This window comes from Hemicordylus capensis, chromosome 6 (genome assembly GCF_027244095.1).
Source record: "Hemicordylus capensis ecotype Gifberg chromosome 6, rHemCap1.1.pri, whole genome shotgun sequence".
Lineage (NCBI taxonomy): Eukaryota > Metazoa > Chordata > Lepidosauria > Squamata > Cordylidae > Hemicordylus > Hemicordylus capensis.
The window spans coordinates 3,963,218-3,991,171 of NC_069662.1; the positions used below are offsets into that span (position 1 = coordinate 3,963,218).

The 27,954-nt window shown below is 50.8% G+C and overlaps 2 protein-coding genes and 2 non-coding genes across 11 annotated transcripts; 3 read left to right on the plus strand and 1 right to left on the minus strand.

Annotated features, from left to right (window-relative positions):
* Nucleotides 1-390: 390 nt before the first annotated feature.
* On the minus strand, nucleotides 391-472 carry TRNAS-UGA (transfer RNA serine (anticodon UGA)). Its single transcript has one exon. It is a non-coding gene; the product is annotated as a tRNA-Ser (tRNA).
* Nucleotides 473-1,198: 726 nt separating this feature from the next.
* On the plus strand, nucleotides 1,199-17,483 carry TMEM107 (transmembrane protein 107). 8 transcript variants are annotated; one of them, XM_053263863.1, is made up of 7 exons: nucleotides 1,199-1,428; nucleotides 3,316-3,433; nucleotides 5,427-5,494; nucleotides 7,269-7,369; nucleotides 7,857-7,953; nucleotides 9,388-9,513; nucleotides 16,244-16,361. In XM_053263863.1, exons 2-7 carry the CDS (start codon nucleotides 3,347-3,349, stop codon nucleotides 16,254-16,256), a joined length of 492 nt encoding a protein of 163 aa, XP_053119838.1. In that variant the 5' UTR covers nucleotides 1,199-1,428; nucleotides 3,316-3,346; the 3' UTR covers nucleotides 16,257-16,361. The 8 variants fall into 8 exon arrangements, with proteins under 8 accessions (XP_053119838.1, XP_053119836.1, XP_053119837.1 ...); XM_053263861.1 differs by lacking the exon at nucleotides 16,244-16,361 and adding an exon at nucleotides 9,968-12,489 and having other exon boundaries at nucleotides 1,201-1,428; XM_053263862.1 differs by lacking the exon at nucleotides 16,244-16,361 and adding an exon at nucleotides 9,968-12,489 and having other exon boundaries at nucleotides 1,201-1,428; nucleotides 7,857-7,932.
* Nucleotides 12,349-12,480, plus strand: LOC128332181 (U8 small nucleolar RNA). Its single transcript, XR_008310601.1, has one exon. It is a non-coding gene; the product is annotated as a U8 small nucleolar RNA (small nucleolar RNA).
* Nucleotides 16,297-27,568, plus strand: AURKB (aurora kinase B). The gene is made up of 8 exons (XM_053263860.1): nucleotides 16,297-16,431; nucleotides 17,348-17,495; nucleotides 18,594-18,657; nucleotides 19,570-19,761; nucleotides 21,547-21,685; nucleotides 24,009-24,157; nucleotides 24,262-24,436; nucleotides 27,008-27,568. Exons 1-8 carry the CDS (start codon nucleotides 16,396-16,398, stop codon nucleotides 27,182-27,184), a joined length of 1,080 nt encoding a protein of 359 aa, XP_053119835.1. The 5' UTR covers nucleotides 16,297-16,395; the 3' UTR covers nucleotides 27,185-27,568.
* The last annotated feature ends 386 nt before the right edge of the window (nucleotides 27,569-27,954 follow it).

A 27,954-nucleotide genomic window follows, 5' to 3' on the forward strand; every position in this document is an offset into this window, starting at 1 on the left:
CCTTTGTCGTTTGCAACGAAAAGTGGGATGTAAGCAGAGTAAATTAAATGAATACAAATACGCTGTTCTTAAAAAAAAATTGTTTTTAAGGTAAGGAAACGAATACCGGTAGATTGTTCAGGACAATGATTTGGAGGGCAACGGGGGCAATCCTCAAACCATCGCTTTAATAATTCAGATGTGATCCAATCTGTCTGTGCGCGCGCACCAAACGCGTGCTTAAAGCACTTTAGCAGGCTAACTAATCCGGACTGAATTGGCACAGCTCGTAATGATTTACGCGGTCCTGCACTGGGCTCCAGAGGCATCGCATAGCCTCCGCCATGCAAGTGGGAAGAGGGCATGCATCCAGACAGGCGGGATTGTCCAGCTAAAAACGCGCAAAAGATGCGCTGTGAGCAGGATTCGAACCTACGCAGGGAACCCCCATTGGATTTCAAGTCCAACGCCTTAACCACTCGGCCATCACAGCTTCCTGTGCTTTACCTGCGTTGCCTTTGCAAAATAATGTAAGCTGCCCGGAGAGTCTTTCTTTTGCTTTCCCCCCTCCCCCCCACCGCCTGGTCTTCGGCCACGTAGAGAACATCTGCAAATGCCAAACGAGGGAGAAAAAATAATAATCTAGAAATCGTCATAATTAATCTTCAGATACTGCAGTTAAAAAAAACCCTCCCCAGACCATTCATAATACGTGTTGGGTCATAGAGGGCCTGCCCACCACAACCACACAGAGTACTCTGTTTGGAAGGGAGAAGAGAAAGGAGCTGGGGCTCATTCATTATTTCATTTATTAGTGAAAATAACTGGTTTGATCTGAGGCTGAGCCATAGGTTCTTCCCATTGGCGGAAAATAAGGGACCGGGACGAATGGTGTCCTGCAAGGGACAGACCCTTTGGGGCTGAAATAAGGGACGTCCGTGCTAATAAAGGGACTGTTGGTAGCTCTGGCTGTGCAGACTTAAGTTAGAAGAGAGAGAGAGAGAAAAGGCTTCATTTGCCTATGGGACATTTCCCCATCCTTCTCTCCTCTCCCGGAACTGGATCTCTTCATTTATTATTTATTTAACACATTTGCCGCTTTTAAGCTCCAAATGGAACCCCTCACAAATATTCGTGGCAGCAGCGGTGGGAAATTAACGCTGATGGGGGAGACAAAACAAACCGTACTTGCACAGAGACGGCAACAAACAGGTTCGTCGTATGGGCGACTTCCCTCACTAAAGATGGCGGACGAAGAGCCGCGCCTCCTTGTTTCAAAGCCTCGCGATGCGACGCGTGATGAAGTGCTTCGGCCGCGGAGAAAAGAAGTTGCGGGGCCGCGCGGAGGCGGTTGCTAGGGGCAACGGCGAGGCCTAGTGGCGAGGCCCTGAGCCTGCCTGACTCAGTGGGGCATCACGTATTATCCAGTGGACGTATTCCAGTGGAAGGGTACGTTGGGGCTAGTATGTGGGGGCGGGCGGATAATGCGCCTTGGTTTGTTTGTTTATTTGAGAGCTATCCAAAAGCTAATGGGATTTAGCGGGATGAGCTGCGCCCTCCCCTCCTCCCCACTGGATTCACAATGGAGAAAAGAGACTGTGGTAGGCTGAGTTAGGGAGTAACTTACAAAGGAGGCTGCCATATACCGAGTTGGACCCTTGGTCCCTCTAGCTCAGTTTTGTCTACCCAGACTGGCAGCGGCTTCTGCAAGCTTGCAGGCAGGAGCCTCTCTAGTCTCAGCCCTGTCTTGGAGATGCTGCCAGGGAGGGAAGTTGTTGGGACTGTTGGGACCTTCTGCATGCAAGCAGGCAGGCAGGCAAGCAGGCTCTCTTCCCTGAGCAACCCCATCCCCTGTGGGGAATTTCTTGCAGTCCTCACACATGGAGTCTCCCATTCAAATGCAAACCAGGGTGGGCCCTGCTTAGCAAAGGGGACAATTCATGCTCACTACCACCACCTAAATATTGCATTCATTCAGTGCACCTGTGGCTCACTGAATGAATGGGAAGCAGGCCAATGCTGAGTTATTTGTCTATTTTAAAATATGTATATTTTGATTGTAAACCGCCCTGAGCCATTTTGGAAGGGCGGTACAGAAACTGAATGAATGAATGAATAAATAAATAAATCCCACCCCCTCTGGTACACTGCTCAGGGTGGCTCTCAACAGTAAAAGCAATATATAACATTTTAAAAAATAAAACAGAGCGTAGGATAAAATCAATGAAAGCAAGCCCAATTAAAAATAAAATCCCAATTAAAAACCCATCAGATGATAATTAAAAGACTGTTAAAAGCCTCTCTCTAAACTGGTGAGTGAATGAAGCTATTCCTGGGGGTGGATATAAATCCATCAAAATATTGAGCATTGGTCTCAGTAGCCTCCTAGAAATCAGTGCTGGTTCCTGAAGATTTCAGGCCAATCTTGCCAGGCTGGGAAACGCTATGGGGTGGGAGGCACGACTAGAGCAAAGGTGGCCACCCACACTGTGGCTGGGGGTGATGGGAGTTGTAGTCCAGGAACAAGTGGGGAGCATCAGGTTGGCTACCCCTGCACTAGTAGGACAAATGCACCTGGTGTGTGTCTGTATTCCAACTGCTTTGTCATCATTTGGAGTTGCAATCGGCTCCGAAAGGATTTCAAAAACTTATGTGTGTGATCTATTATGTGATTATAAATCTGGCCCAAATGAGTTATCATCTGCCTCCCTTTTTCCTCAGAGAATTAAATAATTTCAAATTATATATAACCTTTTCAGTTTTCAACTTGGTTTTATGATGCAGGAGCTCACTTTCTAGCCAACCTTTTCAAAAGGGTGTTCAGATGGGATGCAGTTCCAGTAGATTTACTGTACTCCAGTCGCAGTTGGCAAGACCTGTCACAGTTTCCTATTCGCATATACTGTACTCAAAACTGCGGTTGGTAAAACTGTGGTTGGTGAGGGATGTATTTTAAAAGATCCAGAACTTAGAAAAAGATAGGGGTGTGTGGGGGTGTTGGAACGACTTTTGCATAACCACTGAAGGCAAATTGTTTTTATGCATGGACATAACAAACCCAGATTTTACTAAGAATGCAAGTCTAAAGGTACCAGGGAGATTTCCTTCTGTAAACATATACAGGATTGTGCTGTTGGTCATTTGTGGTTAAAGGGCAATCCTTAGCTATGACATTGTGTTGTCATTTGCAACATTAATAGTTAATATTCACCTGTCTTTTATTTCATTTGTGAATTGCCAAGGAGTGAGGGGTAAACAGAGATGTGGCTGTCTCTGTCTTTTGCCTGTCTTAAACCTCTGTTGACTCCCTGTTTTCTCTTTTGTCTTTGCTGCCAGCATTTCGTCACCTCTTGGGTGCTGGGAGAGGATGCCTCTGGTCAATGGGCTGGTCCCGTCGCGATTCCTGACCCTCACAGCCCACCTGGTCATTGTAATCACCATCTTCTGGTCCAGGGTGAGAGGCCTCCCCACCTCTGCAAAATGCCATTTGTCCCTTTATCTTTCCAGACATGTCTCTAATTGTTCTTACTGTGTGTTTAAAGGGAGCCATCCTACACACACACACACACCCCATTTGGACAAAAGTAAGACTCTCCCAAAGGACAGGCAATTTGTCTCACAGTCTTGAGTGTTGACTGCTGACTGAAGCCAAGCAGAGTCTTTGTGGAGGAACAGGAGAAAGGAGGAACATATATCTAAACCAGGGCTGCACAATTCAAATGCCCTGGTGGGCCAGAACCAACCACAACTTGGTGTGCAGGGGCCAAAGTTGATTTTTAGCACATGACTACATTAAAATTAAAAATATGATTAGTTACTGGTGGATCTATTCCCCTGTCTTGTGACCCATAGTTTTAACTAAGGATAGTGGCCAGAAAGTAGGGCCTGTCCCTGATCAGTCAGTGGGGCCCCTGGAGTGCATGCCAGCCCCAAATGCTAAGCCTTCTCCTCTCCCTAAATTGTCATCGCTTTCAGGCTGCAATGTTAGGCATGCTTACATTGGAACAAGCCTCACTGGGTACACCATGAGACATAGTTCTCAGAAGGAACTGGAAATTGCCTTACAGTACCAACCTATGCAGTTTCCAGTTCCTGTGTTGCTGTAGGATATTTCTACCTGGGGGACATTAGTTCCAAATTATGTGTAAATTCCCAGGCGGGCTAGAGAAGTACTTTAAGATAGAGGGGCAAGATTTCAGAAATAAGAGAAAGGGATAGGTTCAGCCCTGAAGGAGCCGGGCAAGAGGTTATATCACGTGTCCTGAAGAGGGGAACACTAAGGTGGACTTCTAGGGTCCAGAGTGAGAGGCACAAGGGAACACAGATGTTTCGCAGTGGAAGTCCCAGGTGTAAGTTTAATACACGAGGAAGCACACTGGGTCATGGAGTTAGGGATACTTATATCCCAAAACGTGCCTTGAGGGCACATTTCCTTTGTCCTGCTCTGCTGAATAGGGGAGCCCAGACAACTTTTTCCCCTTTTTAAATGCATTGTGGCTTAGCCCTTCCTGGGTAGGAATGTGTGTGAATCGCCTATGGCATTCAAGGCTGATCCTGAGGACAGCTGGAGTGTGCAGGAGCATCCAGAGCACCCTGTGCTGGGAAGGGCTTCCCAATAATTCTATCAAGAGTTTCAATGGCAAAGTTACATCACGGACTCAACCCTATGGTAATGGAGTCTGTTGTTGCCCTTTCTGGCCTGAGTGCTTCATTAACAACAGGTGTTCTCTCTCTTTGTGAGAGGAGGAGGGGAGTTTAGATTAGATTTCCTTCCAAGGCTGAAATGATCCTGAATGCCAGACACCTGCAGTAGCCAGTTCTGGACTCTCTGGAGTCTGCTTAGCCAGGGCCCGCTCACAGAGAGGGAGTGTGGATCTAATCCCCTTTCCAATTTGTGGGGCCTGTAGCCAAATCTAGGGGCGACCAGTCCACTGTCAAACTAAGCGACTTGTCCCCATGTATAACATAGACTGGGAGCTCACTTTGCAGAGCATAGCAAAAGTGCAGTCTCCAAGCCTGGAGATACAGTTGCAACCAGGGAGGCTTCTGGGAGAGAGCAGAATAAGCTCAGCTGGTAATAGCTGCCGTTGATAGACTTCTCTTTCTCTTCCATATTGTCATCCCTTTTAAAAGCTGTCTAAGATAGTGACTGTCGCCACATCTTGTGGCGTTGAGTTTCACAAGCTAATGCATTGTGTGAAGGTGGGCCTTCTTTCTGCCAGGCTCTGCTTTCTCCTTTGCTTCTGTTGCTCCTGAGTGCTTGTGCCACCTCGGGCACCTCTTGGCAACTTTTAAGGGGATTTTGCCAAAGAAGAAGGGAAGGGAAGGGAAGGGAGCACCATAGAACAGGGCAGCAGGAAAGGAACAAAAGGCCTGCGACTTCCTTGTCCCTTCTAATGGGTTAATCCCTTGCCAGCTGGCAGACCTGTCTGTCTTCTCTCTTACAGGAGAATAATGTCCGTGCTTCCCTGCCCCTGCAGTGCACCCAGCAAGAGTATGAGACCCGGGACACGGAGTAAGTATTCTGCCACAGCTGTTTCAGCGACCCTACTGTAACCTCTTAGCTTTAATATGTATAGATGATGAAGGAAAAACCTTCCCCAGTCTCTCTAGCTTACGAAAAACTACTGGCAACCGCAAAGCTTCCCCCTCCCCCCTCAATGTCCATGTATGAATGTGTTTGCCATGTATGCCAAATAGGAGCAAGTGGTCAACACTTCCATTTTGGGTCTGAGTGTGTGTAGCCCTGGGTTGCTGTTCTGCTGGCCCTCTCTCCTCTGGAGGAGCTGAGAGTGCTGATGTCTCCAGATTCCTCCCATTGGGGGTGTTCTAGCCATGCTATCTGTGAATGGTGGCCTCTCTGCTTTGCACAGGGTGGTCGGAGGGCCGCTGTGTTGACAGCAGGCCTACGCATTGTCAGCCTTTTGGCTCAGACAGACAGATGTTGGTCGTAAACCTGGGGGCAATGAAATCACTGGCTGGGGGACAGTCTGAGAAGGGGAAGGCTGTACTGGGCCATATTCTGGGGCTCTCGAGCCATATTTTCTCATCTGAAAGCACACACATGGGCACAAATCACCACGGCTCAGGAAATCTACTAGTCTGTGACGAGCGGAAAAAATCCTGATGAGTAATATACCAACATAGCTCGATGACTAAATTTGTTTTTGTCTGGCTGGTGAACAGAGCCAGCATTTATTAACCCCCCTACAAATCACAGTATCTGGCTGCCTCTGCAGTCGAAGCCACTGGAGCTTCAAATATGCCTGCGTTCCTTCCTCTTGAAAAGGGGAGTTCTGGGCTCACACCTTGTAGAGGCACATCCCAGGCAGATTGCTGACCAAAAGGGGCTCAGCTGTGCTGTGTGCTAAGCAGAAGAGCTCCTACGCTCCCAGTCTGTTGACTGAAGAAGTGGCTCAGCACAGTGGTAGAGAAATCCAGGCTAAGGTGAGCTTGCAGTAAAGGAGGATTACCTTGGGAGAAGTGCTAGCCCAGGGCACTCATCCTGAGTGCCACTCCTACTGTGTCAAGTCCCTGAAGGGATGTGAGAGGCCCTGAAGCACGTGTGCATTCCCTGGGGACTGGAGACTGCAATCTTGAGTGTCCCCTGCCAACCCAGCAAAGGGGCGCCTTTTAAAAGGGGCGATTCTTTGTATTTAGTAGGGGGAGAGCAAGTCCCCATCCCCAGCACAGCGTCCCTCCAGTGGCTGTTGCTGGTGTCTGTCTTATGATTCTTTTTTTAGACTGTGAGCCCTTTGGGGACAGGGAGCCATTTTATTTATTTATATTTGTTTACATACACTGCTTTGGGAACTTTGGTTGAAAAATATCCGGAAAATATTGATCAATATCCATCGTTTTCATATATTGTGTGTGTAGAGTCATGTTCCGGTTCAGTTTTCCTTTGTGCAAAAGGCATAGTGCAGAGGTTCTCCTTCATTCATTCAGTTTCTGTACCGCCCTTCCAAAAATGGCTCAGGGTGGTTTACACAGAGAAATAATAAACAAATAAATAAGATAAAACCTTGGGTCCCCAGATAATGTTGGACTGCCACTCCCTTCGTCCTTGGCCAGCATGGCCTTTGGCTAGGGATAATGGGAGTTGTAGTCCGGCGCCATTTGGGGTCTCCCAAGGTTGAGAACCTCTGGCTTAGTTGTGCATCTTGTTTTGTCTGAATGTTTTTGTGGGGCTGATTGCGACCACAGCTGGGCTCAGGAAGGACTTTTCTGCAGGTCTGGTTGGGCAGTGGCAGCGGGACTTAACCTTTCCTGGGATTCTCCTTCTCCAGGATGGTGGTGGCGCTGTCGGTAACCCTTGGACTCTTTGCTATAGAGCTGGCTGGCTTCTTTTCCGGGGTGTCCATGTTCAACAATGTGCAAAGCCTCCTCTGTATCCTTTCCAAACGGGAGGAGGGGATGGGAGGGGCTGAGGGGAGGGTCATAGACCAGGTGGGAGGTATGTTGGGTGGAGTCATCAGGTTCCTTGTGATGTGGGAGACCTGAGCCTGGGAAGAAAGGGCGGACCTCCAGGCAAGGTCCGATGCTCACCCACCCCCAGGTGTGCATAAAGAAGTAACGGGAGTTGTGGGGGGGTGGCCCTTTGATCTGCCTGCGTGCAGATGAACCCCTGCGGTGTCCAAGCTCACTGGCACGGCCTTATACCTCGATGGACTCTCCTGGGAGCTGTGCCAAACCATACACCGTCTTTCTCTGTGGGATTTATGGCTGTTTTAACAGTAGACAGGTGGACCCAAGTGCGGTAACGTGCCTGTTTGGACTGCCGTGTCGGCTAGCCCCTCAAGTCTCACTGCTTCCCCAGGGCAGTTGTGTCCCTCCAGGTGTTGTTGCTCCCTGACTGCGTGTCCTCTCTCCTCCAGCCATCGGGGCCCACGCTTCCGCTTCCATCACGTTGCTCTTCTTCCTCTTTGAACAGCTGGATGGCAGCCTCTACTGGTGGGTCTTTGCCTTTTGCAGGTCAGTTGGGGTGCCACTGGCGACCTCTGAAGGAGGCAGAGGCTCAAAAGGCAAGGGGCCTCTTCCCCCATCCTCAGCTTCACAGGGACAGAAACACAGAAGCTGGAGCTTTGTGGCCACAGTTCCAAGCTAGGTTCAGAGGAGGAGGAGGAGAGCTGGTCCTGTCTTGCATGGATTGTCCCCTTTGCTAAGCAGGGTCCGTCCTGCTTTGCATTTGAATGAGAGACTAGATGTGTGAGCCCTGTAAGATATTCCCTTAGGGGATGGGAAGAGCAACCTTGGAGAAGCCCCTGCCAGTCTGTGTAGACAATACTGAGCTAGACAGACCAATGGTCTGACTCAGTATAAGGCAGCTTCCCATGTTCAGGACTGAGAAGGCTCTCTTTGGATATTGTTCTGCCTTTTGGAGTCAGGCCAGGTTTTTATTTTTGTTTCTTGACAATATTTCTATCTCACCCTTTTGTCATGTTTCCAAGATGTTTTAAAAGCATTTTTTACTGCTCTGCAACATCAGAACAGTAGATAAAGAAGCCAGCTTTAAAAAGCTAAGAGAGTAATAATTTTATTTTTATTTATTTTTACATTTTATATCCCGCTCTTCCTCCAAGGAGCCCAGAGCGGTGTACTACATACTTTAGTTTCTCTTTCACAACAACCCTGTGAAGTAGGTTAGGCTGAGAGAGAAGTGACTGGCCCAGAGTCACCCAGCTAGTATCATGGCTGAATGGGGATTTGAACTCGGGTCTCCCCAGTCCTAGTCCAGCACTCTAACCACTACACCACGCTGGCATGCTTTGCAGGCCAGCCACACCAAAGGCCTGATGGAACAGTAGATTTCACTTTGATTCTGAATGCCATTAAGGTGGAGTCCAGACTGATTTCCTGGTGCAGGGAGTTCCACAGCCCGAGTGCTGCACAGACCCTCTCCTGTGTTCCCACCAACTGTACCTCTGATGGGGATGGGATGGGATGGGATGCAGGGTCCCTCCCAACATCCTGAGCAAATGGGAAGGCCTGTATGGAAGGTGACAGACCTCTGAAGATCCTGGGCTGTCTCCTGCACCCCAGGATTATGGCTCGCCTCCATTTCTTCATTATATTCTGACCCCCAGAAGGAAGGCTCAAGGCAGCTAACCACCACCACCATCTCAGGCATCCTGGACTGCCAGGCTCATGCTTGCTGAATGGGGTGGATTTGCAGCCTAAATAAAATGGCCATGGGATGATCCAGTGAATACTCCGGGAGTGGCTGATGGGCATCCGTAGCGGTGCAGTTTGCTCCTTCCACCCCGCCCCCTCCTCAATGGCTGGAGATCTCTCTGCGGAGACCTGTGGGTCAGACCCAGAAGGTCTCTTCCTTTGGGGGCAGCATGAGGGGCTGGGGTGCCCTCTGGCCACCTGGAGCTGCTTCTTGCACGGGCATCATTTCTACAGTGCCGGTTTCCCTGACTGCTCCCTGCCAGCTCTGGCCGCCCACTGCAGTGCCTCCATCTGCCTGTCTTTCTTCGTCTTTGAGCGCTGGGAGATGGTCACTTACTGGTACATCCTGGGCTTCTGCAGGTAGACTCTGAGCTGCGTGTGCATGCATCCTTGAGTGGCTCTCCCTGGGCGAGGCTTTTTTCTGGGGTCAGGGGAGCAGGGAATATGTGGCAGAGGAGAGCTGGTCTTGTGGTAGCAGGCATGACTTGTCCCTTTAGCTAAGCAGGGTACGCCCTGGTTGCATATGAATGGGAGACTAGAAATGTGAGCATTTTAAGATATTCCCCTGTGAAGGGATGGAGCCGCTCTGGGAAGAGCAGGAGGTTCCAAGTTCCCTCCCTGGCAGCATCTCCAAGATAGGGCTAAGAGAGACTCCTGCCTGCAACCTTGGAGAAGCTGCTGCCAGTCTGTGTAGACAATACTGAGCTAGATGGACTATGGGTCTGACTCAGTATGGGGCAGCTTCCTATGTTCCTCTGGGAGTGCAGAGCCCTTCTCCTGACTCCTCCTACCTCTGTGTTTGCCTCCCACCCAGTGCCTTACCTGCCACCATGGAAGTCCTACTTTTCATCTTGGTCTTTGGTTTGAAGAAGAAGCCCCTGTGAAAGACCCTGTCGCAAGAGGGGAAGGGGCTCCCGGAGAAGAGATTCTCTGAGATGCCCGCATGGGGTGGAAAGGAAAGGGAGCTGGAGAAGTGTTCTTTAAGGAAGACCAACGGCTGGCTGCAATCGGAGTCCGAGGAACTTGCCTTCTTAAGGGCTTAGCAGTGTGGCCTTTGATCCCCCTGATTTCTGACTCCAGAAGTTCCTTGCCTGTAGTCTGAGCCCAACTACAGCACAGCTCCAGCGGTCTGCTGTGCTGTGCGGACTCCCTCCAGTGGCCGCCCAGGGGTGGTGTACCCTTTCACTCACCGACACACATTGTCTGCCACACATTTCCCAATTGGTGGTGCCAAAAATCTCCTCTCATAGGAGGCAGAGAAGTAGCAGCTTGTAGTTCGTGGGCCACCTTTGCAGAGGAAATAGGCCAGATAATCACTCTGTGAAAGAAAAGTGTTTGATCGTATGCTGTATTTTACTCTCAGCAGGGTGGCTGCTTGTTTTGAAATTAAGAAGAATAAACTCACTTTTTTTTACCTTAATAAAGTGGCATCCTCATAAATTTTATCCCAAAAAGGGCATTTTTGCTATCATATCTCCAATGCTTTTCTCTTATCAGGGAGTAACTAAAATTAGATGCAGGGCAGGGCAGGACTAGGCTCCTGTCTACCTAAGAGAGTGCTGTGTTCACTCCCCAAGTACCCTGACTGTGAGAATTCTGTCTGATTTGTTCACCTTCTGTTAAACATCTCCAGATGGTTTCTACGCATATTTAAAAGTCCAACATAATGTATTTTTACATTATACAAAATATCCCTTTTAACTGAGCAAAGAATCACCTTTAAAAGTGGTGATTCTCTTCTATTTAGCAGGGGGAGGGCAACTGGCCCTATCCATCCCCAGCACAGCATCCCTCCAGTGGCTGTTGCTGGTATCTGCCTTATGTTTTGTTTTAGATTGTGTGCCCTTTGGGGACAGGGAGCCATCTTATTTATTTTTCTGTGTAAGCTGCCTTGTGAACTTTGGTTGAAGAGCAGTATATACCTTTCCATAGTTGTCGTCATAATACAACCTAAGGTGGAAGTTCCAAGAGGGTGGTGCTACTTTTGGTTTCCTTTGGAGGAGAGACCTCTGAAGGCCAATGGTGTCTTTAATATTTTACAAATAAGCAAAGTTCAGCTTTTGATTAAATTGAAATAGAGCACTCCTAGAAGGAGCAAGCGCAAACAGATCCCAGAGAAGAGCATTGCAGGTCTGCAACCTCAGGTGCTTCAGCTCTCTGCTCATTCTGGCCTCTCCAAGCCTGGGTCAGCTCCTCTCTGCCTGGTTCAGAAGCTGCCTGCCTGGCCAACTCAAGCTCCTGCGTCAGTTTCCCCCCATACTCACCCATTGCCCCTTCTCATAAGAAGAGCCCTGCTGGATCAGCCCCAAGGAAGCCCATCTAGTCCAGCATCCTGTTTTGCACAGTGGCCCACCAGATGCCCCTGGAAGCCTAAAGACAGGAGTTGAGGGCATGCCCTCTCTCCTGCTGTGACTCCCCTGCAACTGTTACTCAGGCAGTCTGTCTTTGAGGCTGGAGGTGGCCTCTAGCCCTCTGACTAGTAGCCCTTGATAGACCTCTCCTCTATGAAGTTCTCCAAACCCCTCTTAAAGCCTTCCAGGTTGTTGTCCACTGCTCTCTTGAGCCAGTGATCTGCCTAACAAGAAGGATTCATCACCATATCCCCAAAACTCTTGGCGGGGGGCGGGGCAGGCAGGCAGGCAGGCGCTAGGGAGAGGCCTGGTCTGCCATCTTTCTTGCAGAGAATAATCTCTAGGAAAGCCATGCTGCACTCAGCTTATGATCTAAAAAACATCCTTCTGGAACCTAAATATGACAAGGAGACCATCAGCATCCTCTTGCCTCGCTGGGCCGCTGCAAGAGAAAATGTTCTGTGTTGATCCCCGCTCCCCATTCTTGTCTTGAGGTGCCATAAATTCTTGCATCTCCCTCAGTTCCTTTTCTAGGTAGCCTGCAGACTCAAACGCAAACCAGGCTGCCCCTTTGCCATGATAAATACGGTAGCTGGGCAGCTGCATGCAAATTTCTCGGCGCATGGATCCCTGGGAAAAGCTCATGGTTCGGGAGCTGATCTCCTATTCCTCGAAGAAAAAATGTCCGGGTGGTCGGTCTCTAGTGGAACCATCGACGTGGCAGACGCAAGGAAGACGGAGAGCCGGCAGGGGAGATACTTTTGCAGAGGGTCCGTTTGCCCCACCGTGACCTCAGAGGCTGCGGCCAGAAATGGCGCTTGTGGCGCCCACCGCTCTCACTTTATCGTCAGTGAGGTATATCCTTACTTGTTCCTCCTCCGGGAGAACAGCACATGATGAATGGAGAGCGCATGAGAGATGATTAGAGTCTCCGCGGGCGGGGGCCTGCGACCCCCCCGCTCTGCTCCTTTCTGATTCACGCTGACGATCTCCTTTTACTGCTTTTGTTCAAAGAAAGATTTGGGCTTACTTGGGTTTTGAATACGCGAAAGCGCAGCGCCTTAATAATATTTCCAGAAAGGGCTCGAGCGTTTTCTTTGCATTTGGGATAGAACTCCGCGTTTGTCTGAATATATGATGATTCTGAATTTAGGACGAGCTGCTTATAAAATACAAGTCCAATACAGATTTATCCCCGTATGGACTATGGGAAAGGAAGAGGGCTCGGAATCCAAGACGGCCCCCTGGTTTCTAACGTGCAAAGACTCGGGCGCGAGGGCAAGGCTAGTCCTGGAATGCGGTAAATACAGCACTCTAAGGGTAGGAGAGCGTAGCTAGCTCTTATAGTGGTCTTTCCATTTTTTCAAGTTTTGCATAAGCTTGTGAAGCAGGCCCGGGCCGATCTGACGAACACCCACTAAACTGTTTGGCTGAGTGGGGATTCGACCCTGGGTGGCTTCCCTCTACTACCCCATAGTCTGCGCCGCCGGTTACCAGCCTGCCGGTAGAACGCAGCTTCCCTTTATAATTGGCTAAAAGTAACGTCAATCGCATGTGCTGGGGACAGCCTTCCCTAATCCCTGCCTCGGATTGGTTGGAGTTCGCCGGACTAAATGCACCGTTTGATTCCGATTGGTTGCCCTTTCTCTTTTTATTCGCACGTTGGCTTCATATCCCGCCCCTCCGTCGACGCTTTTGCTAGGTAGCCATCCCCCGTTCTTTCTACCCACCTCTTCTCACAAAATGGCCGGCGTTTCTACCGTTTCTCATCCGGGCTGATTTTCTAGAACTAACAAGCCACGCCTTAAAAAAAAAAAGCGAAGGAGCGAGCTAATCAGGAGCGAGCTTTGTCTCGGTTAACAAACATTAGCCAATCAGGAGCAGTCTTGCGGATCCCACTGCTCCTCCCTCAGTGACCGAGGGCAGAGGGTGGGTCCGATCCTCACCGCCAATGAGAGCGAAGGATCGTCGCGCGGAGCAGCCGCTGGCACCAATGAGGAGGCACGTTTTCTGGGCGAGCGCCTCGAACGTCACGGCAGCCAATAAGAGTCGAGGAGCGTAGATTTGAAAGGGGAAAGCCTTCGGGACCACAACGGCGGAAACCGGCGATGTGCGTAGGCTACCTAGCATACGGTAGGTAGAGGGCTTGAGCTTAAAGCCTTGGGGCAGAAAGTGTGGGGTGAATATAAATCTCTCGGGGTCCTGAGTCAGTCGCAGGCCCTGTATAGAGCCCCTTAAACGAACTACTAGGTGATGTTCTTGAGATGTATTTATCTGCAATGGGCAAAGAGCCTTAAAGCTGGGCTTGCTGCTGGACTACAACTCCCATCATCCCCAGCCCCAATGGCCAAGGCTATTGGATGGTGGGAGTTGTAGTCCAGCAACATAAAACAATTTCAGAATTCTCCATGAAGCAGCCCCTTGAACATAAACGTATTTATCTGAATCCAAGACCACATTCTCTTCCTCCCACCCCTGATGTTAGGAGTCAGGGCTCCTCTTAAATTAAGAGCCCTTCTCCTTTTGGGCAAAGGTGGTTGTTTGAAATGCAGAGATGCCTTCTATCTGGGTAAATATGTAAATAAGTAATAACTTGTGTTGAGCTGATTACTGTGGGTACTCTAGAAAGAAGGATAAAGTTTTACTTATGACTTGCCAGTTCTGTTTTATTAGCTTTGCCATAGCCATAATGACATGCAACAGTGTGTTGGCACTACAACAGCCAGCTGGTTATTTGAAAGAGGAAAGTGTCAAATTTTACAGTGTCATTTGTTTAGTTTTAATTTTGCTGATCAAAATGGTAAAGAGCCAGTTTGGTGTAGTGGTTAGAGTGCTGAACTAGGACTGGGGAGACCTGAGTTCAAGTCCCCATTCAGCCACGAGACTAGCTGGGTGACTCTGGGCCAGTCTCTCTCAGCCTAACCTACTTCACAGGGTTGTTGTGAGGAAGAAACCTAAGTATGTAGTGCACTGCTCTGGGCTCCTTGGAGGAAGAGTGGGATATAAAAAGCAGGAACACAGGAAGCTGCCATATACTGAGTCAGGCCATTGGTCTATCTAGCTCAGTATTGTCTTCACAGACTGGCAGCGGCTTCTCCAAGGTTGCAGGCAGGAGTCTCTCTCAGCCCTGTCTTGAAGATGCTGCCAGGGAGGGAACTTGGAACCTTCTCTTCTTCCCAGAGCGGCTCCATCCCCTGAGGGGAATATCTTGCAGTGCTGCTCACACTTCTAGTCTCCCATTTATATGCAACCAGGGCAGACCCTGCTTAGCTATGGGGACAAGTCATGCTTGCTACCACAAGACCAGCTCTCCATCTCTGCATTACTTATATGTAAGCAGGGTATATGTATACAGGAATCACATGTTGATCAACAGTTTTTATAAAAATAATGAGCTGTCTGATTTGCTTGAGGTATCAAACATTTCACTAAAAAGTCAAAGTATTTACCCTTATGAACACTTGGTGTTTTGCGTCAAAACATAACTAGACTAATGCAATCATTTATCCTAATTTATGGTTTCTTTCCCAACAACCGAGAGCTGATATTCACATTTCCTTCCAATGAAATAAATCTGTTAGTTTTAAGCCATTTTAATTAATGAGGAGTGTTTGTCTTCTGATTGTCTTATCGACGAGGCATATTTGGCTCCATGCAGACCCTTGAGGCAGGCTGGTGCCACCTCAGGACTGTAGATGGATGTCGGAGGTTGAGAGGAAGTGGCATGCTCAAGACCCCGGGGGGGCCTCACGATGAAGCTTGCTCTGGGGCCTCTGTTAGCGAGTCTCTTCACCACTGTGCCATAGCAGCTCACATGTTTCTGCTTCTTAAGATTCAAGCAGGTGGAAGGCGATGGTTCCTGTGCTTGGCTTGGGGGGGGGCCCCCCTAACTGCCGGGTCAGCTGTGTCCCTAACTCCCTGCACTATTTGTTGTAGTAGTAACAGCACAACCACCACCAAAAAATAAATAAATCCAGTCCAGTTCCAAACTTGGAGCCAGAAGGGTAGGCTGGGGCTAACCTTGGAGGCACTCTGGACCGCTGTGTTGGAGCCCCCAAACAGCCAGCTCGGCCTTCCTCTCTGCTTTGTTGGGAATGTGACCAATCTGGAACCATTGGATGTGGTTGGACCCACTGCCCCGGAAGATAGGCATCCCAGCTTGTGAATGCTCTTGGCTCTGGCATGGCCGCCTAGTGGCAATGATAGTGGTGGCCAGGAATCTTGTGGAGCAGCTCTGCCTTCCAGGCCTGATTCAAAACGCTGCGTTTAGCAAAACTGTGTGTTGTCTGGGATTACTAGGATACCTCCAAGGTATCTTCCTCCTACACTTCTACCTATAAGGAGCCTGCTTGGACGCTTGAGATACTTTGGATGCCTTTTTGACTGGCCATGCAGGATAGGACGTCTTCCGTTGTGATAAACCAAAGTCATGGAATTCGGTGCCAAGGGGCGGCCTGTGTTGCTGCTTCCCTCCAGCTGGCCTTGGGATGTAAAATTAAGATGATGTTTCCCCAGAGGATCTCTTGAGTTATGTTGCCGGAGTTCTGCTTAGGCAAACATGTGCCTATCCTGTTGGCTGTCTTTGTGTGCAGCTTCTGTTCTTAGTTGTCTTTATCTGATATCCTTTAATGTTGTGAGCTGCATTGTGGGGCCATTGTGGAGCAGTGGAATACAGATCTTGGGAACAAATGGTGTGGCTTCTCTAATGGTAAGATGTGGTGGTGATGTCCCATCTACAGGCTTGGAGTGTGACTTCCATTAACCATCCTTGAACCATCTCTGGCTTGGTGCTGGAAGCCTGAGCCGCATCTTTCTCTCCCTCTGGAGGCGGTGTGGTCTGAGGTTCCCGCGAGTGTTTGGAGAAGAGGGAGGAAGGCTCTCATCATTCAGGATGGCTAACAAGGAAAACATGAGCAGCCTTTCCAAAGTAAGCCCTGTCGGCCACTGCAGTAAATGGCGAGGGTGGGAGAGTACCAATGGTATTGAGCAGATGGGTAACGTGGTGTAGTGCTTACAGTGCTGGACTGGGACCGGGGAGACCCGAGTTCCAATCCCCATTCACCCCTGAGACTTGCTGGGTGACTCTGGGCCAGTCACTTCTCTCTCAGCCGAGCCTACTTCGCAGGAAGGAAGAGCGGGATATAAATGTAAATAATAATAATATTATTATTATTATAATAATCAGGTGGTGGCAAGGGGCTCTTTATTGGGGGGAGGCCGTGTGTGTGTGTATGCAGTGTGCAGAGGTTACCCAGAGGCTGGATTCTGTCTGTGAGCAGAGCAAACCAATGAGCAACTCTGCGTTCTCTAGGCATGTGCAGGAGTGTTTTGGCAGGGTGGGGAGCGGTACCTCTTAAGCATGAGTGAATCAGGCCCTTACCTGCTTTGCTGCATGCAGGCTGCTGGGTGGAGCCCCACGTCTGTGTGTGGATTTCTGAGCGGTGCCGTGCCCGGAAAAGCAGCAGGGCAGTGGAGGAACAGGTAAAGACCTGCTCTACTCGTGCTGAAAGAGATCTCTGCTCGCCCCACTGAAACATTTGTGCACATCCTTCGTTGGACAGGAGGTGGAGGCTTTGCAGAGGGCCGAAGGCCCCTCCCCTGCCCACCTGAAGTCTCCCCTCTCTCTCTTTCCCAGCCTCCACTCTGGCCTTGCCTCTGTCGATCAAACCTCTTCAAAGGCCTGGGAGCCAGAAACCTAGATAACCAGGACATCAGAAGCCCACTGGCTTTAAAACCTGAGCAGAGCTTGGACCAGCATTGCGGGGTGGGGTGGGGGGGACACAAGCAGTATTCTTCATTTTTGCCAGTAACTGTTTCCTGTGTGTCTTGTCCCCTTCTTGAAGTACCGGGTCCCCAGCCTGACGGGCACTCAGCGAGTTGCCTGTAAGGATACCTGCACTCCAGCCAGCACTCCGTCTGGGTCACTCTTGCTTCAGAGAGCCATGAATAGCACAAAGCCCAGCCTGAGGCCGTATAGTGCTCAGAACCCAGGTAAGCCCGTGTCTCTTTAAGCCAGCAGTTCTGAACTGCGGGTCCCCCGATGTGGCTGGACTACAGCCCCCCTCATCCCTAGCCACTGTGGCTGGGGATGGTGGGAGTTGTAGTCCAGCAGCATCTGGGGAGTCGTGTTTCTGAACCCCTGATGGAAGGGCGTTTGGAACAGGAGGCGCCCTTCTGGATCAGGCCTGGGTGCAGCTCGTCCAGCTTCCTGTTTCTCACAGTGGCCCACCAGGTGCCTCTGAGAATCCCCTGAGCAGGACCTGGAGGCAAATGCCCTTCTCTGCAGGTCGTGCTCTGGGGCGTCCTGCTTCTGAACCTGGAGGGGAGGATGCAGCCATCAAGCCACTGACTTGTCCTTCATGTGGCGGTCTAAGCCCCTTTAAAAGCCGCCCAGGCTAGTGGCCATCCCTGAGTCTTGTGGCAGTGGATTCCACAGATTGGTTATGCACTGTGGGAAGGAATCCTTGATGACGTCCCTCCTGAATCTTCTGTCAGTCGGTTCTGTTGGATGACCCCTCGTTCTAGAATTGTATAAGATGGAGGGGAACGTCTCTCTCCCTCCCCGTGGTGTGTCTGTGCATAAGCCTCAGTTCTGTCCCACCGTAGCTGCCTTTTTTCTAAATGGAACCCCCCCCCCTTTAGTAGCCTTTCCTCCGAAGGAAGGAGCACCAGCCACCTGATGTGCTAATGGCCGCCCTCCACGCATTCTCCAGCTCTGCAGCGTTGCTACTGACACGCAGCGGCCAGCCCTGTGTGTGGCATCTTTGCAGTGGGGCTGCGCCACAGCTGTGGATCGGGGCACTCTCACGTGGGCAGCCTTGTGTTGGCTTCCTGTGCTAGGACCCCTCCAGCGGAATTGGCCCTCTTTCCCAGCTGCCGCCGGGGGGGGGGCTTGGGAAACGAGTAGCCGCCGGAAGTAATGATGGAGGGGAGCGAACACCCACCCCACCCCCCAGTTGCAGTGAATGTGGAGGGGACTACGGAGAGCCAAGCAGGGTGGGACTGATCCACCCCTCGAGTCTGTCTGGTTGTGTCGGGCACGCACGGCCCCTTCTGAAGCTGCTGCCCATCTGTTTTCTGTCTCCACAGTTGTCCCAGGCAGGGTCCTGGTGGAGTCGGGTCTCACTGCCCCGCCAGCGCAGGAAAGGCCAGAGTGAGTTCTGCTCTTCGTTCCATTGGAAAGGGAGCGGGGAGCGGGGCAGGGGGGCATCATAAACTGCCTTATGATCGGAACATAGGAAGCTGCCTTCTACTGAGTCAGAGCCTTGTCCCAGCTAGCTCAGGATTGTCTGCACTGACTGGCAGCAGCTCTCCCAGCCCTACTGGGAGATGCTGCCAGGGGCCTTCTGCATGTTCTTGCACTGAGCTAGGGCCCTGTCCCCTAATGGGTAGATCTTTAGCGCTCGTATGTCTCCCATCCAAATGCAAACCAAGGTGGTCCGTGCTTAGCAAAGGAGACCATTCATGTTGGCCTCCACAAGACCAGCTCCCCTCTCCTCTCCCCAAGGAGAGCTGGGTTTATGGTAGCAAGCATGCCTTGCCCCCTTAGCTAAGCAGGGTCCACTCTGGATTGAATTTGAATGGGAGACTACATGTGTGGGCACTGCAAGATATTCCCCTCAGGGGATGGAGCCGCTCTGGGAAGAGCAGAAGGTTCCAAGTTCCCTCCCTGGTAGCATCTCCAAGATAGGGCTGAGGGAGACTCCTGCCTGCAACCTTGGAGAAGCCGCTGCCAGTCTGTGCAGGCAATACTGAGCTAGATGGACCAAGGGTCTGACTCGGTATATGGCAGCTTCCTATGTTCCTTGGTCAGTCTAGCTCAGTCTTGTCTACACTGACTGGCAGCAGCTCTCCAGGGTATCAGAGGCGTGTCTTTCCCAGCCGTAGCTGGAGATGCTGCCAGGGGTTGTTGCTGATGCCTTCTGCAGGCAGAGCAAGGGTCCTCCCTCCTTGCTGTGGCCGCTCCCTGGAGCAGCCTCTGCGTGCACTGGTTCTCGGAGTGCCCTCTTTGCAGTGGGCCAGCTGACCCTGCCGTCCGGCTGAATCCTGTCTGCCCCCACCCCAGGCGAGTCCTCACCATCCATGACTTTGAGATTGGGCGGCCGCTGGGCAAAGGGAAGTTTGGCAACGTCTACCTGGCCCGGGAGAAGGAGTCCAAGTTCATCGTGGCCCTCAAGGTGCTCTTCAAGTCCCAGATGGAGAAGGAGGGCGTTGAGCACCAGCTCCGGCGGGAGATCGAGATCCAGTGTCACCTCAGGTATGGCGGGTGTGTGTGTGTGTGTGTTTCCGATGGGGTTTCCAGGGGGATTCTAGCCAGTTTAAACACTGCCCAGCCTTGTGGGTCAGGCCTTGACACACCAAGGCTGTAGCCTCCTGGGACAGGTGCCACATTTGGACCGAGGCGCTCAAAATGGCTCTTGCTTTTAATTTGTGTCCAAAGCCAGTCAGTGCCCCAAAGTTAGTCATGCTCGAGGAAACATCTGCAGATGTCAAAACCACAAGGTTCAAGTACTAGACCTAACCCAGCAAATGGGGTTAGGCTTCTTCTCAGCTGGTGCAGGCTTGGATTAAAACCTTTAAAAATGTTTAAACCTCCCAGAGGAGCCCACACACAAGGTGAGAGATGTTCAGGCTGCTCCGGGGATTTAAAGTTTAAACATTCAACCCCACTTGCCAGCTGAGAAGCCGCGCAAGGGTGGGTATTTAAACTTTGAACCTACCTTATGGAGCAGCCTGCATGTCCTCTCTCAGCTGGTGTGTGGGTTGCTCCAGGTAGACCAGTTTAGTTGGGGTGTGGTTAAAGGGGTTCTCCTCAGTGGGGAAACCCATGAATGACTGAAACTGCCCCCACAATAACTAAACTGGTATACCAGAAAGTTGCCCACCGATGGTGAAAGCACGGGAGATGAACCCGCAAGGGTGGAAGGTCTCCTACGTGCAGCTAACAGCTCAGTCCCACAGGTGACGGAAGCTGGCGGCGTGCTTTTCTGACTGGGTGTCTCGAACTTGCTCAGGATCCCATTCCTGGTGCGCTAATCCTCAAGTGTCCAGAAATGATGATATTGGAGATGACCTCTTCCTTCTAGCACCTGGCAGTGTGTGTTCTTTCCGTCTCGCTCTCTGAGAAGCTGCATTCTTCTTCTAGGAGCCTCGGCTTTCACGGAGCTCTAGAGTATTGGTTAAAGCCAGAGAATACATTGGTTTAAAAAAAAAATCTTGCTTGGTGGAAAACCCCATGGCTTGGTAGAAAGGCTGTTTCTGATGTTTAAAGCTGATCTGGCTTGTGGAGAAGGCCCTGTCCCGCGTGCACCACAACCGAGCCTCCCTCATGGTCGGCACCCGGAGCAGAGCCCCCTCAGATGGCAGCATATATGGCAGCAGTAGCCAAGCAGAGGCTCTCCAACTGCTCGGCCACAACTCCCATCCTTCCCAGCTGCAGTAAATGCCAACACCCAGCAGCAATACAGTAGAATCCCCTTGACTTCCTTCTGTGCTCTTAAAAAGATGACTGCAGATTCACAGTCATGCAACCCTAACATGTTGGTGTGTTTAATCGGAAGGGCAGCAAGCAAGAAGCGTCAGCTTCCACTCCAACATGAATGCCTTTCCAGATCCTTCTACTTTCAGGGCCATTTTCGGAGAGCAAAATGCTCAGCTCCCTCCCCTTCTCTGTGGCTGCCCCCAGACTCTGGAATGCTCTCCCGGTGGCTATTCGCTCCTCGGTCTCCATCACAGCTTTTAGAAAGAGTGTAAAATCTTGGCTTTTTGCCCGGGCATTTATTTGATTCTCTGCTGCTGCTCTTTGTAGTCTGTATTGCTTTTATGCTTTTGTCTTAAATTTTTAATCAAGACTTGTTTAATATCTTTTTTTCACGTAATATTTTAATTGTGTCTTTTTTACCATCTTGTGTTTAAATTTTTTGCTGTAAATCGCCTTGGGATTGTTTTAATGAAAGGCGGTATATAATTAAATAAATGTAGGACATTTCTGTGCATCTGCTGCCCTCAGTGGTGGATTTCAGTGTGCCTTTCTCCTCTGCAGCCACCCCAATATCCTGCGACTCTATAACTATTTCCATGACAAGTCGCGTGTCTACCTCATCCTGGAGTATGCCCCTCGTGGGGAGCTCTACAAGGAGCTGCAGAAGTATCAGCGTTTTGACGAGAAAAGGACGGCCACGGTGAGAATGAAGAACAGTTTCTTTGGAGTCGAAACGGGAGGGAGAAGCAGTTCCCTTAAATGCTAAAAAGAGAACCAGTTCATATTTAGAAATGAGGGCCAGAAAAATCCAGACAGAAGAAGACAGTTGCCCCCAAAGCAAGCCAAGGCAGCCATTTCCTAATGGCCAAGGAAGGATCCAGGTGAACTTGCTGAAGGGGAGAGGGCCCCCAGTAGGGGCTGCTGGAGAGAAGGCCTTGTCCCATGTCTCCAATTGCCATCCTTCAGACTGGGGAGACGTGTGGAACAGGACTGCAAGGAGACTCTTCGCACAGAGGAAGGCTCGTACAGGAGCAGGTAGTCCTTTGGGCAAGGGTTCTCAGCCTTGGGAACCCAGATGTTGGACTACAGCTCCCATAACCCCCAGCCACAATGGCCTTTGGATGATGGGAGTTGTAGTCCTACAGCATCTGGGGGCTGGGAACCCCTGCCTTAAGGCAGCCCACAGCCCAGACCATTTGGGGTCTTTAAAATCCGAACAAGCTGTCTTAAACTGAGCTTGGAAACTAACTGGAAGCCAGTGAGGATGCGGGAAACACTGTGTTTTGCCAGATTAGTCACACGAGTCGGTCTCCTGGCAGCTGCATCCTGGACCAGTCCAAGCCTCCAAAGGCAGCCTGGCCTGGAGCCATTTTGGCCATCTGATCTGCGTGTAACACAGCAGGCATGAATCACAGCAGTGAGCTAGACCATCCCTCTCCAGGAAAGGATGCCGCTGGCAGCTCTGCCGGCGAAGCTGGTCAAATGTACGCCTGGCTCTTGCTGCCACCTGAGCATCCCAGGGCCATGGCGGGTCCTCGAGCCCTCCCAGCCAGCGAGCCTCTTCTCGCGCTCCTCACTGGGGCAGGAGAAGCCGCCTGCCCTTGCCCGGGAGCTGTGCGCGGGCCCAGTTGGCCAGTAGGAGGATTCTCCCATTGGGAGGAGATGGTCACTGGGGAGCCCAGCACCTGTACCCAGCTCCAGAGTGAGGGGGGAGACGAGTGCATGGGGCTCCCGAATTGGGGTAAGGGGCTTCTCCTGCCCTAGCAATCACGGTGAGAACGACCCTCGTGTTGTCGGCGCAAGAGCAACCCCGTCCCGCATGGGTTGCCTCCCTCTCCCTGGATCAGACACGCTCCCAGTCAAAGAGCATGTTCCCCTTCTCTGGGGTTCAGCTTGCTGGCTCACCCCCATCCAGCCCAGCGCTGGCCCCAGGCACCACTTCTTCCTCTGGGTAGTGATGTAGGTGAAGCGTGGTGTAGTGGTTAGAGTGCTGCACTAGGACCGAGGAGACCCGAGTTCAAATCCCCATCCAGCCATGATACTTGCTGGGTGACTCTGGGCCAGTCACTTCTCTCTCAGCCTAACCTACTTCACAGGGTTGTTGTGAGGAGAAACTCAAGTATGTAGTACACCGCTCTGGGCTCCTTGGAGGAAGAGCGGGATATAAAATGTAAATAAATAATGTCTTACCATCACAGACCAGAAATAGCACAAAGGCTGGCAGTGTAGTATTTGGGGGTCCAGGATTAATCTGTCCCAGCCCTGGTCCAAGGTGGGCCTGAGCTGGGACTGCGAAACAGTTGCGAGAACCCCTGGAACTCCAGGGCAATGGGATGGAAATATAGCCAAGGCCGTCACAGAGCCTTGACTTGGAGGGCAGGAGGATGTTATAGCCCTCTTCTTCCTCCCCCCTGACAGGCTCGGCAGTGGCTGAGCTGGTCATGTGGTAGCAAACATGAATTGTTCCCTTTGCTAAGAAGGGTCTGCCCTGGTTTGCATTTGGATGGGAGACTACATGGGTGAACACTGTAAGATGTTCCCCCTTAGGGGATGGGGCTGCTCTGGGAAGAGCACCTGCATGCTTCCCAATTGCCTCCCTGGCAGCAGCTCCCAGATAGCACTGAGAGAGACTCCTTGGAGAAGCCGCTGCCAGTCTGTGTCGACAACACTGAGCTAGATGGACCAAGGGTCTGACTCGGTAGAAGGTCGCTCCCTGTGTTCCTAGGACTAAGCCGGGGCTCTCAACCGTGGGTTCTTCAGATGTTGGACCACAACTTGCATCACCCCCAGACACAACAGGCAAGGACTGGGGATGATAATGAGAGTTGCAGTCCAACGCCATTTGGGGCCCCGCGGTTGAGAAGCCCTGGACCAGTCTCTTGGGCTAGCAGGCAGGCTTCTCGGTTCCTTGGAGGTCTTGGTGCTCCCCAGGAGCAGCGTGGGTGCTTGAGTCTCTCTCTGGGTGGTCAGGGCTGGGGATCCGAAGGGGCTCCAACCCCTCCCCGTCTGCCTTGTCTCCGCAGTACATGGAAGAGCTGGCTGATGCCCTCATCTACTGTCACAGCAAGAAGGTGATCCACCGGGACATCAAGCCGGAGAACCTGCTCATGGGGCTCAAGGGGGAGCTGAAGATTGCCGACTTTGGCTGGTCGGTGCACGCCCCTTCGCTCCGGTAGGTGCACCCCCTGTATGGCTGCAGCCTTGAAGAGGAGGGGCCAGATCTGCGGTGGGCTGAGGTGCTAGCTTCTCCCTCTCACCGGCCCCTTTCCATCTCAGGAGGAAGACGATGTGTGGAACCCTGGACTACTTGCCTCCCGAGATGATCGAAGGCAAAGCCCACAACGAGAAGGTTGACTTCTGGTGCATTGGCATCCTGTGCTACGAGTTTCTGGTGGGGCACCCGCCCTTTGAGGGCGCCTGCCACTTGGAGACCTACCGTCGCATCGTGGCGGTGAGTCTGCTTATTCCCAGCATGCCTTGAGGGGCGTGCCCTGCCTCTTCCAACTTGGCCCGGTTTGTTCATGATCGCCTGCATTTTAGGGTTGCCCAGATTCAGCCCTGACTGGGCTGTCGTTGAGGAAGAAGGCATTGTGGGTTCTGCCCCAAAGAAGAAGAGCCCAAAGACTAGGGACTGGAGGGCGGTTCGGAACTGGAGAGACTGCTTGGGCCCCTCAGTCGGTCAACTTCCCCATCTGCCCTCAAAGCTTCTGAGAGGGCCGTTGCATCCTGTGTCTCGTATTTTGAAGTGGTGCTGCTGATCTTGATTGATTAGATCTGGGATTCTCAATGTTGGGTCCCCAGATGTTGTTGGACTTCAACTCCCATAATCCCCAACCAAAGGCCACTGGGCCTGGGGATGATTATTTATTTATTCAATTTCTATACCTCCCTTCCAAAAATGGCTCAGGGCGGTTTACACAGAGAAATAATAAATAAATAAGATGACTCCCTGTCCCCAAAGGGCTCACAATCTAAAAGAAACATCAAAATAGACACCAATAGTCACTGGAGGTTCTGTGCTGGGGGTGGATAGGGCCAGTTGCTCTCCCCCTGCTCAATAAAGAGAATCACCACGTTAAAAGGTGCCTCTTTGCCCAGTTCTCAGGAGTGAGTTTATGGTTATGGGAGTTGAAGTCCAATAACATCTGGGGACCCAGCGTTGAGAATCCATGGATTAGATCACCCGTGTTGCCTTACAGCCTAGAAACCTCCACGGTATGTGCCAATCGTGTCCCAACAAGGGACCCTACTCCACTCTGTGGAATCCTGGTTGGGGTTTCAGCCTGAACTTCAGGGAAACCTCAAAGAAACCTCTGTGTCAGCCAGTCTGGGGTAGAGGCCAACTCATGCAGGGCTGCACAACTTAGGCCCTTTAGCTGCTGTTAGACTACAACTCCCATCATCCTCTGCTGCAGTGGCCAATAGCTGGGGATGATCGGAGTTGTAGTTCAATAGCAGCTGGAGGCCCCGAGTTGTGCAACCCTGGGCCAGGGAAATGCAGGTGAAGAGCCTTCACTCTTGTGAACTTGGCTAGGTCTCTTTTGACCCCATCCCTTGATTTCCCATGAATTCCCTAAAGCTCTGAATTGAGGTGGGCTTGGGCAGCAGGTGGCAGGGGGAGGATTTCTATGGAGGGATAGGATCCCAAGGCAGGTGGATCTTTGCCCCGCCACACACCCCAGCAAGATCTGGGTGTCCTGAACGGCAGAGGACCCTCGCTGACCCAGACTGGATTTGTGGGAGCGATGGGATAGTGTCACTTTGGAAAGGAGGGGCTTGCTAACAAGCAGTTGCTTCCTTATGTCTCAATGTGCATGGTGTAGGGGGGCGGGGCATTGGACAGTTGCTCCTCGTGGCCCTTGTTGGGGCTTGTGCTCTCGTGCAGAGATTCTTGCATGCAGCAGCGGCTGGTGTACAGGCCAGGATCCCTGTACAGTCCTCTGTGGAACAGTGGAAGGTCGAGTAACTTCAGCAAGGGCCGATCCCAGTTCTATTGAGGTGCCCCCTTAAGCAGGGGGACTCCTCAAACGGAGCCTGATTTTCATATGAATTCCCAACCTTCTTGGGTCCCCAGATTTTGTTGGACAACAACTTCCATCATCCCCAGTGTAGAACTTATTAGCACAGGGAATTTTAAAAACAGTATTCAGTATGGGTAAGAAATTAGGCTTCAGAAGGGAGCAGTAGGCCCGTCTCTGGCTAACACTTTGCAGCAAGTTGAACTTTCAGGTCAAACAGCTTCTAGCAGAATTGTTCCCATGCAGGTAAGGAAGTAGATACTGTACACTCAGGAAGCACCAGCTTACCACATAAGCTCTGCTTTAACCAGTTCAAGAAGCATTCTCCACATGAGCCCAGAGAAACACAAACCCACAATTGTCACATGCACCAGTAGCTGGTGTACACTTATCAAGTCTGAATAACCAGTCGGGTACAGAATCTAAGATGAGATTTCTAGCCAATCAATATTCTGGTAAACAAGCAAAAGTCAAAGGTGACATGTTCTAAGAATAATTTTAAAGTAGGAAAAAGGGGTATTAAAAACGGGAAAGGAATGGGGTGGGGGTGGTCCCAGCTCTCTAGAGGAAGCAGTTGTGCTAATCCTCCTTGGACCTAGTCATCTCAGCTAGCTGGAAACAATTTCCGCAGACTTTCCCTGTGGGTTAATTAGACAGGTAGTTCTGGAGGACCTAGCTATAAACTGCACTATATTCCTGCAGTAGCAGATGGCCATGTCCAGCAGGGGATAGAGGAGGCTAAAGTTAATATTTTAATTTTTCACCAGCCCCAATGGGCTTGAAGATGATGGGCCCTAAGGTTGAGAAGGCCTATTGTACTTGGTTCTTGCCCAGAAACATCACCATGCAGGAACTAGAGAGGTTTTCGTGTGTGTGTGTGTGTGTGAGAGAGAGAGACAGACAGTTTTGTCTCTGGCTCAGACATAGATTCTCCCATGCATGCCAGCAAGTCCTAGCTGTGGCCTGACTTTGGCCTCTGTCCCTCTTTTTCCCCGTGAGAACAGGTGGATTTCAAGTTCCCACCATTTGTGACAGAAGGTGCTCGGGACCTGATTACAAAGCTTCTCCGCCGTAACCCAGCTGACCGGCTACCGCTGCAGGCTGTGATGGAGCACCCCTGGGTGAAAGCCAACTCTCGGCGGGTGCTGCCTCCTGTCTTTAATGCTGCACCCCCGAAATAACTGTACACAGACACAGGAGGAAGAACTGGACACAGTGTTTGGTATTCTCTTTTGACTTGGGAGAAACGGGGCATTCTCCAGCAATTTTTATCGAACTCTTCTTGAATTCCCAAAGGCTTCTGACGGAAGAGCTGATAAGGTGGCTGGTGATCCTTGAGTGCCTGGGAACTCAAAACTTTCTCCCTATGCTTTGACAACATGATTTTAATCGTCCATTCTGAAAGCAACGGAAGCAAATTCAGTTGAATTTACAGGTCTTGTGCCTTTACATATTAAATGCACATGTTCCCCTGTTCTTAGCTTTTAGTCGTGTGTGTGTGTGTGTGTGTGTGTATTTTCTACTGTAACTTTTATTTGTAATAAAACTCCTATGGGCATGGTCAACTGGCTTTTGCTTCAGTATCCAAGAATAAACTTTTAATAGTGATTTGTGTGTTCCAAGAACTGCAGAAATGACAGACAGGACAGCATTTGGCATGGAGTACAAATTTGGGGAAAGTACAGCCAGCAACTTGCTGCCCTTCACGTACACGTGTGTGCGTGCATGTTTGCGCATGCACACATGCACGTGCATATGTGTACATACTGAGATAGGCTTTCTGTTCTGGTTGCCTCAATAGGCCCCCCAATATTTTATAAAATAGCTCAGGCTAATTGGTGAAAAAGGTGAAGAGGGGAGCATCTTTCCTGCTTTTGCTGAGGATGCATTCTCTATTCCGCCCTCCCCCAAAGATAAAGTCCTAATTCTGTTACATGATGTATAATACTTC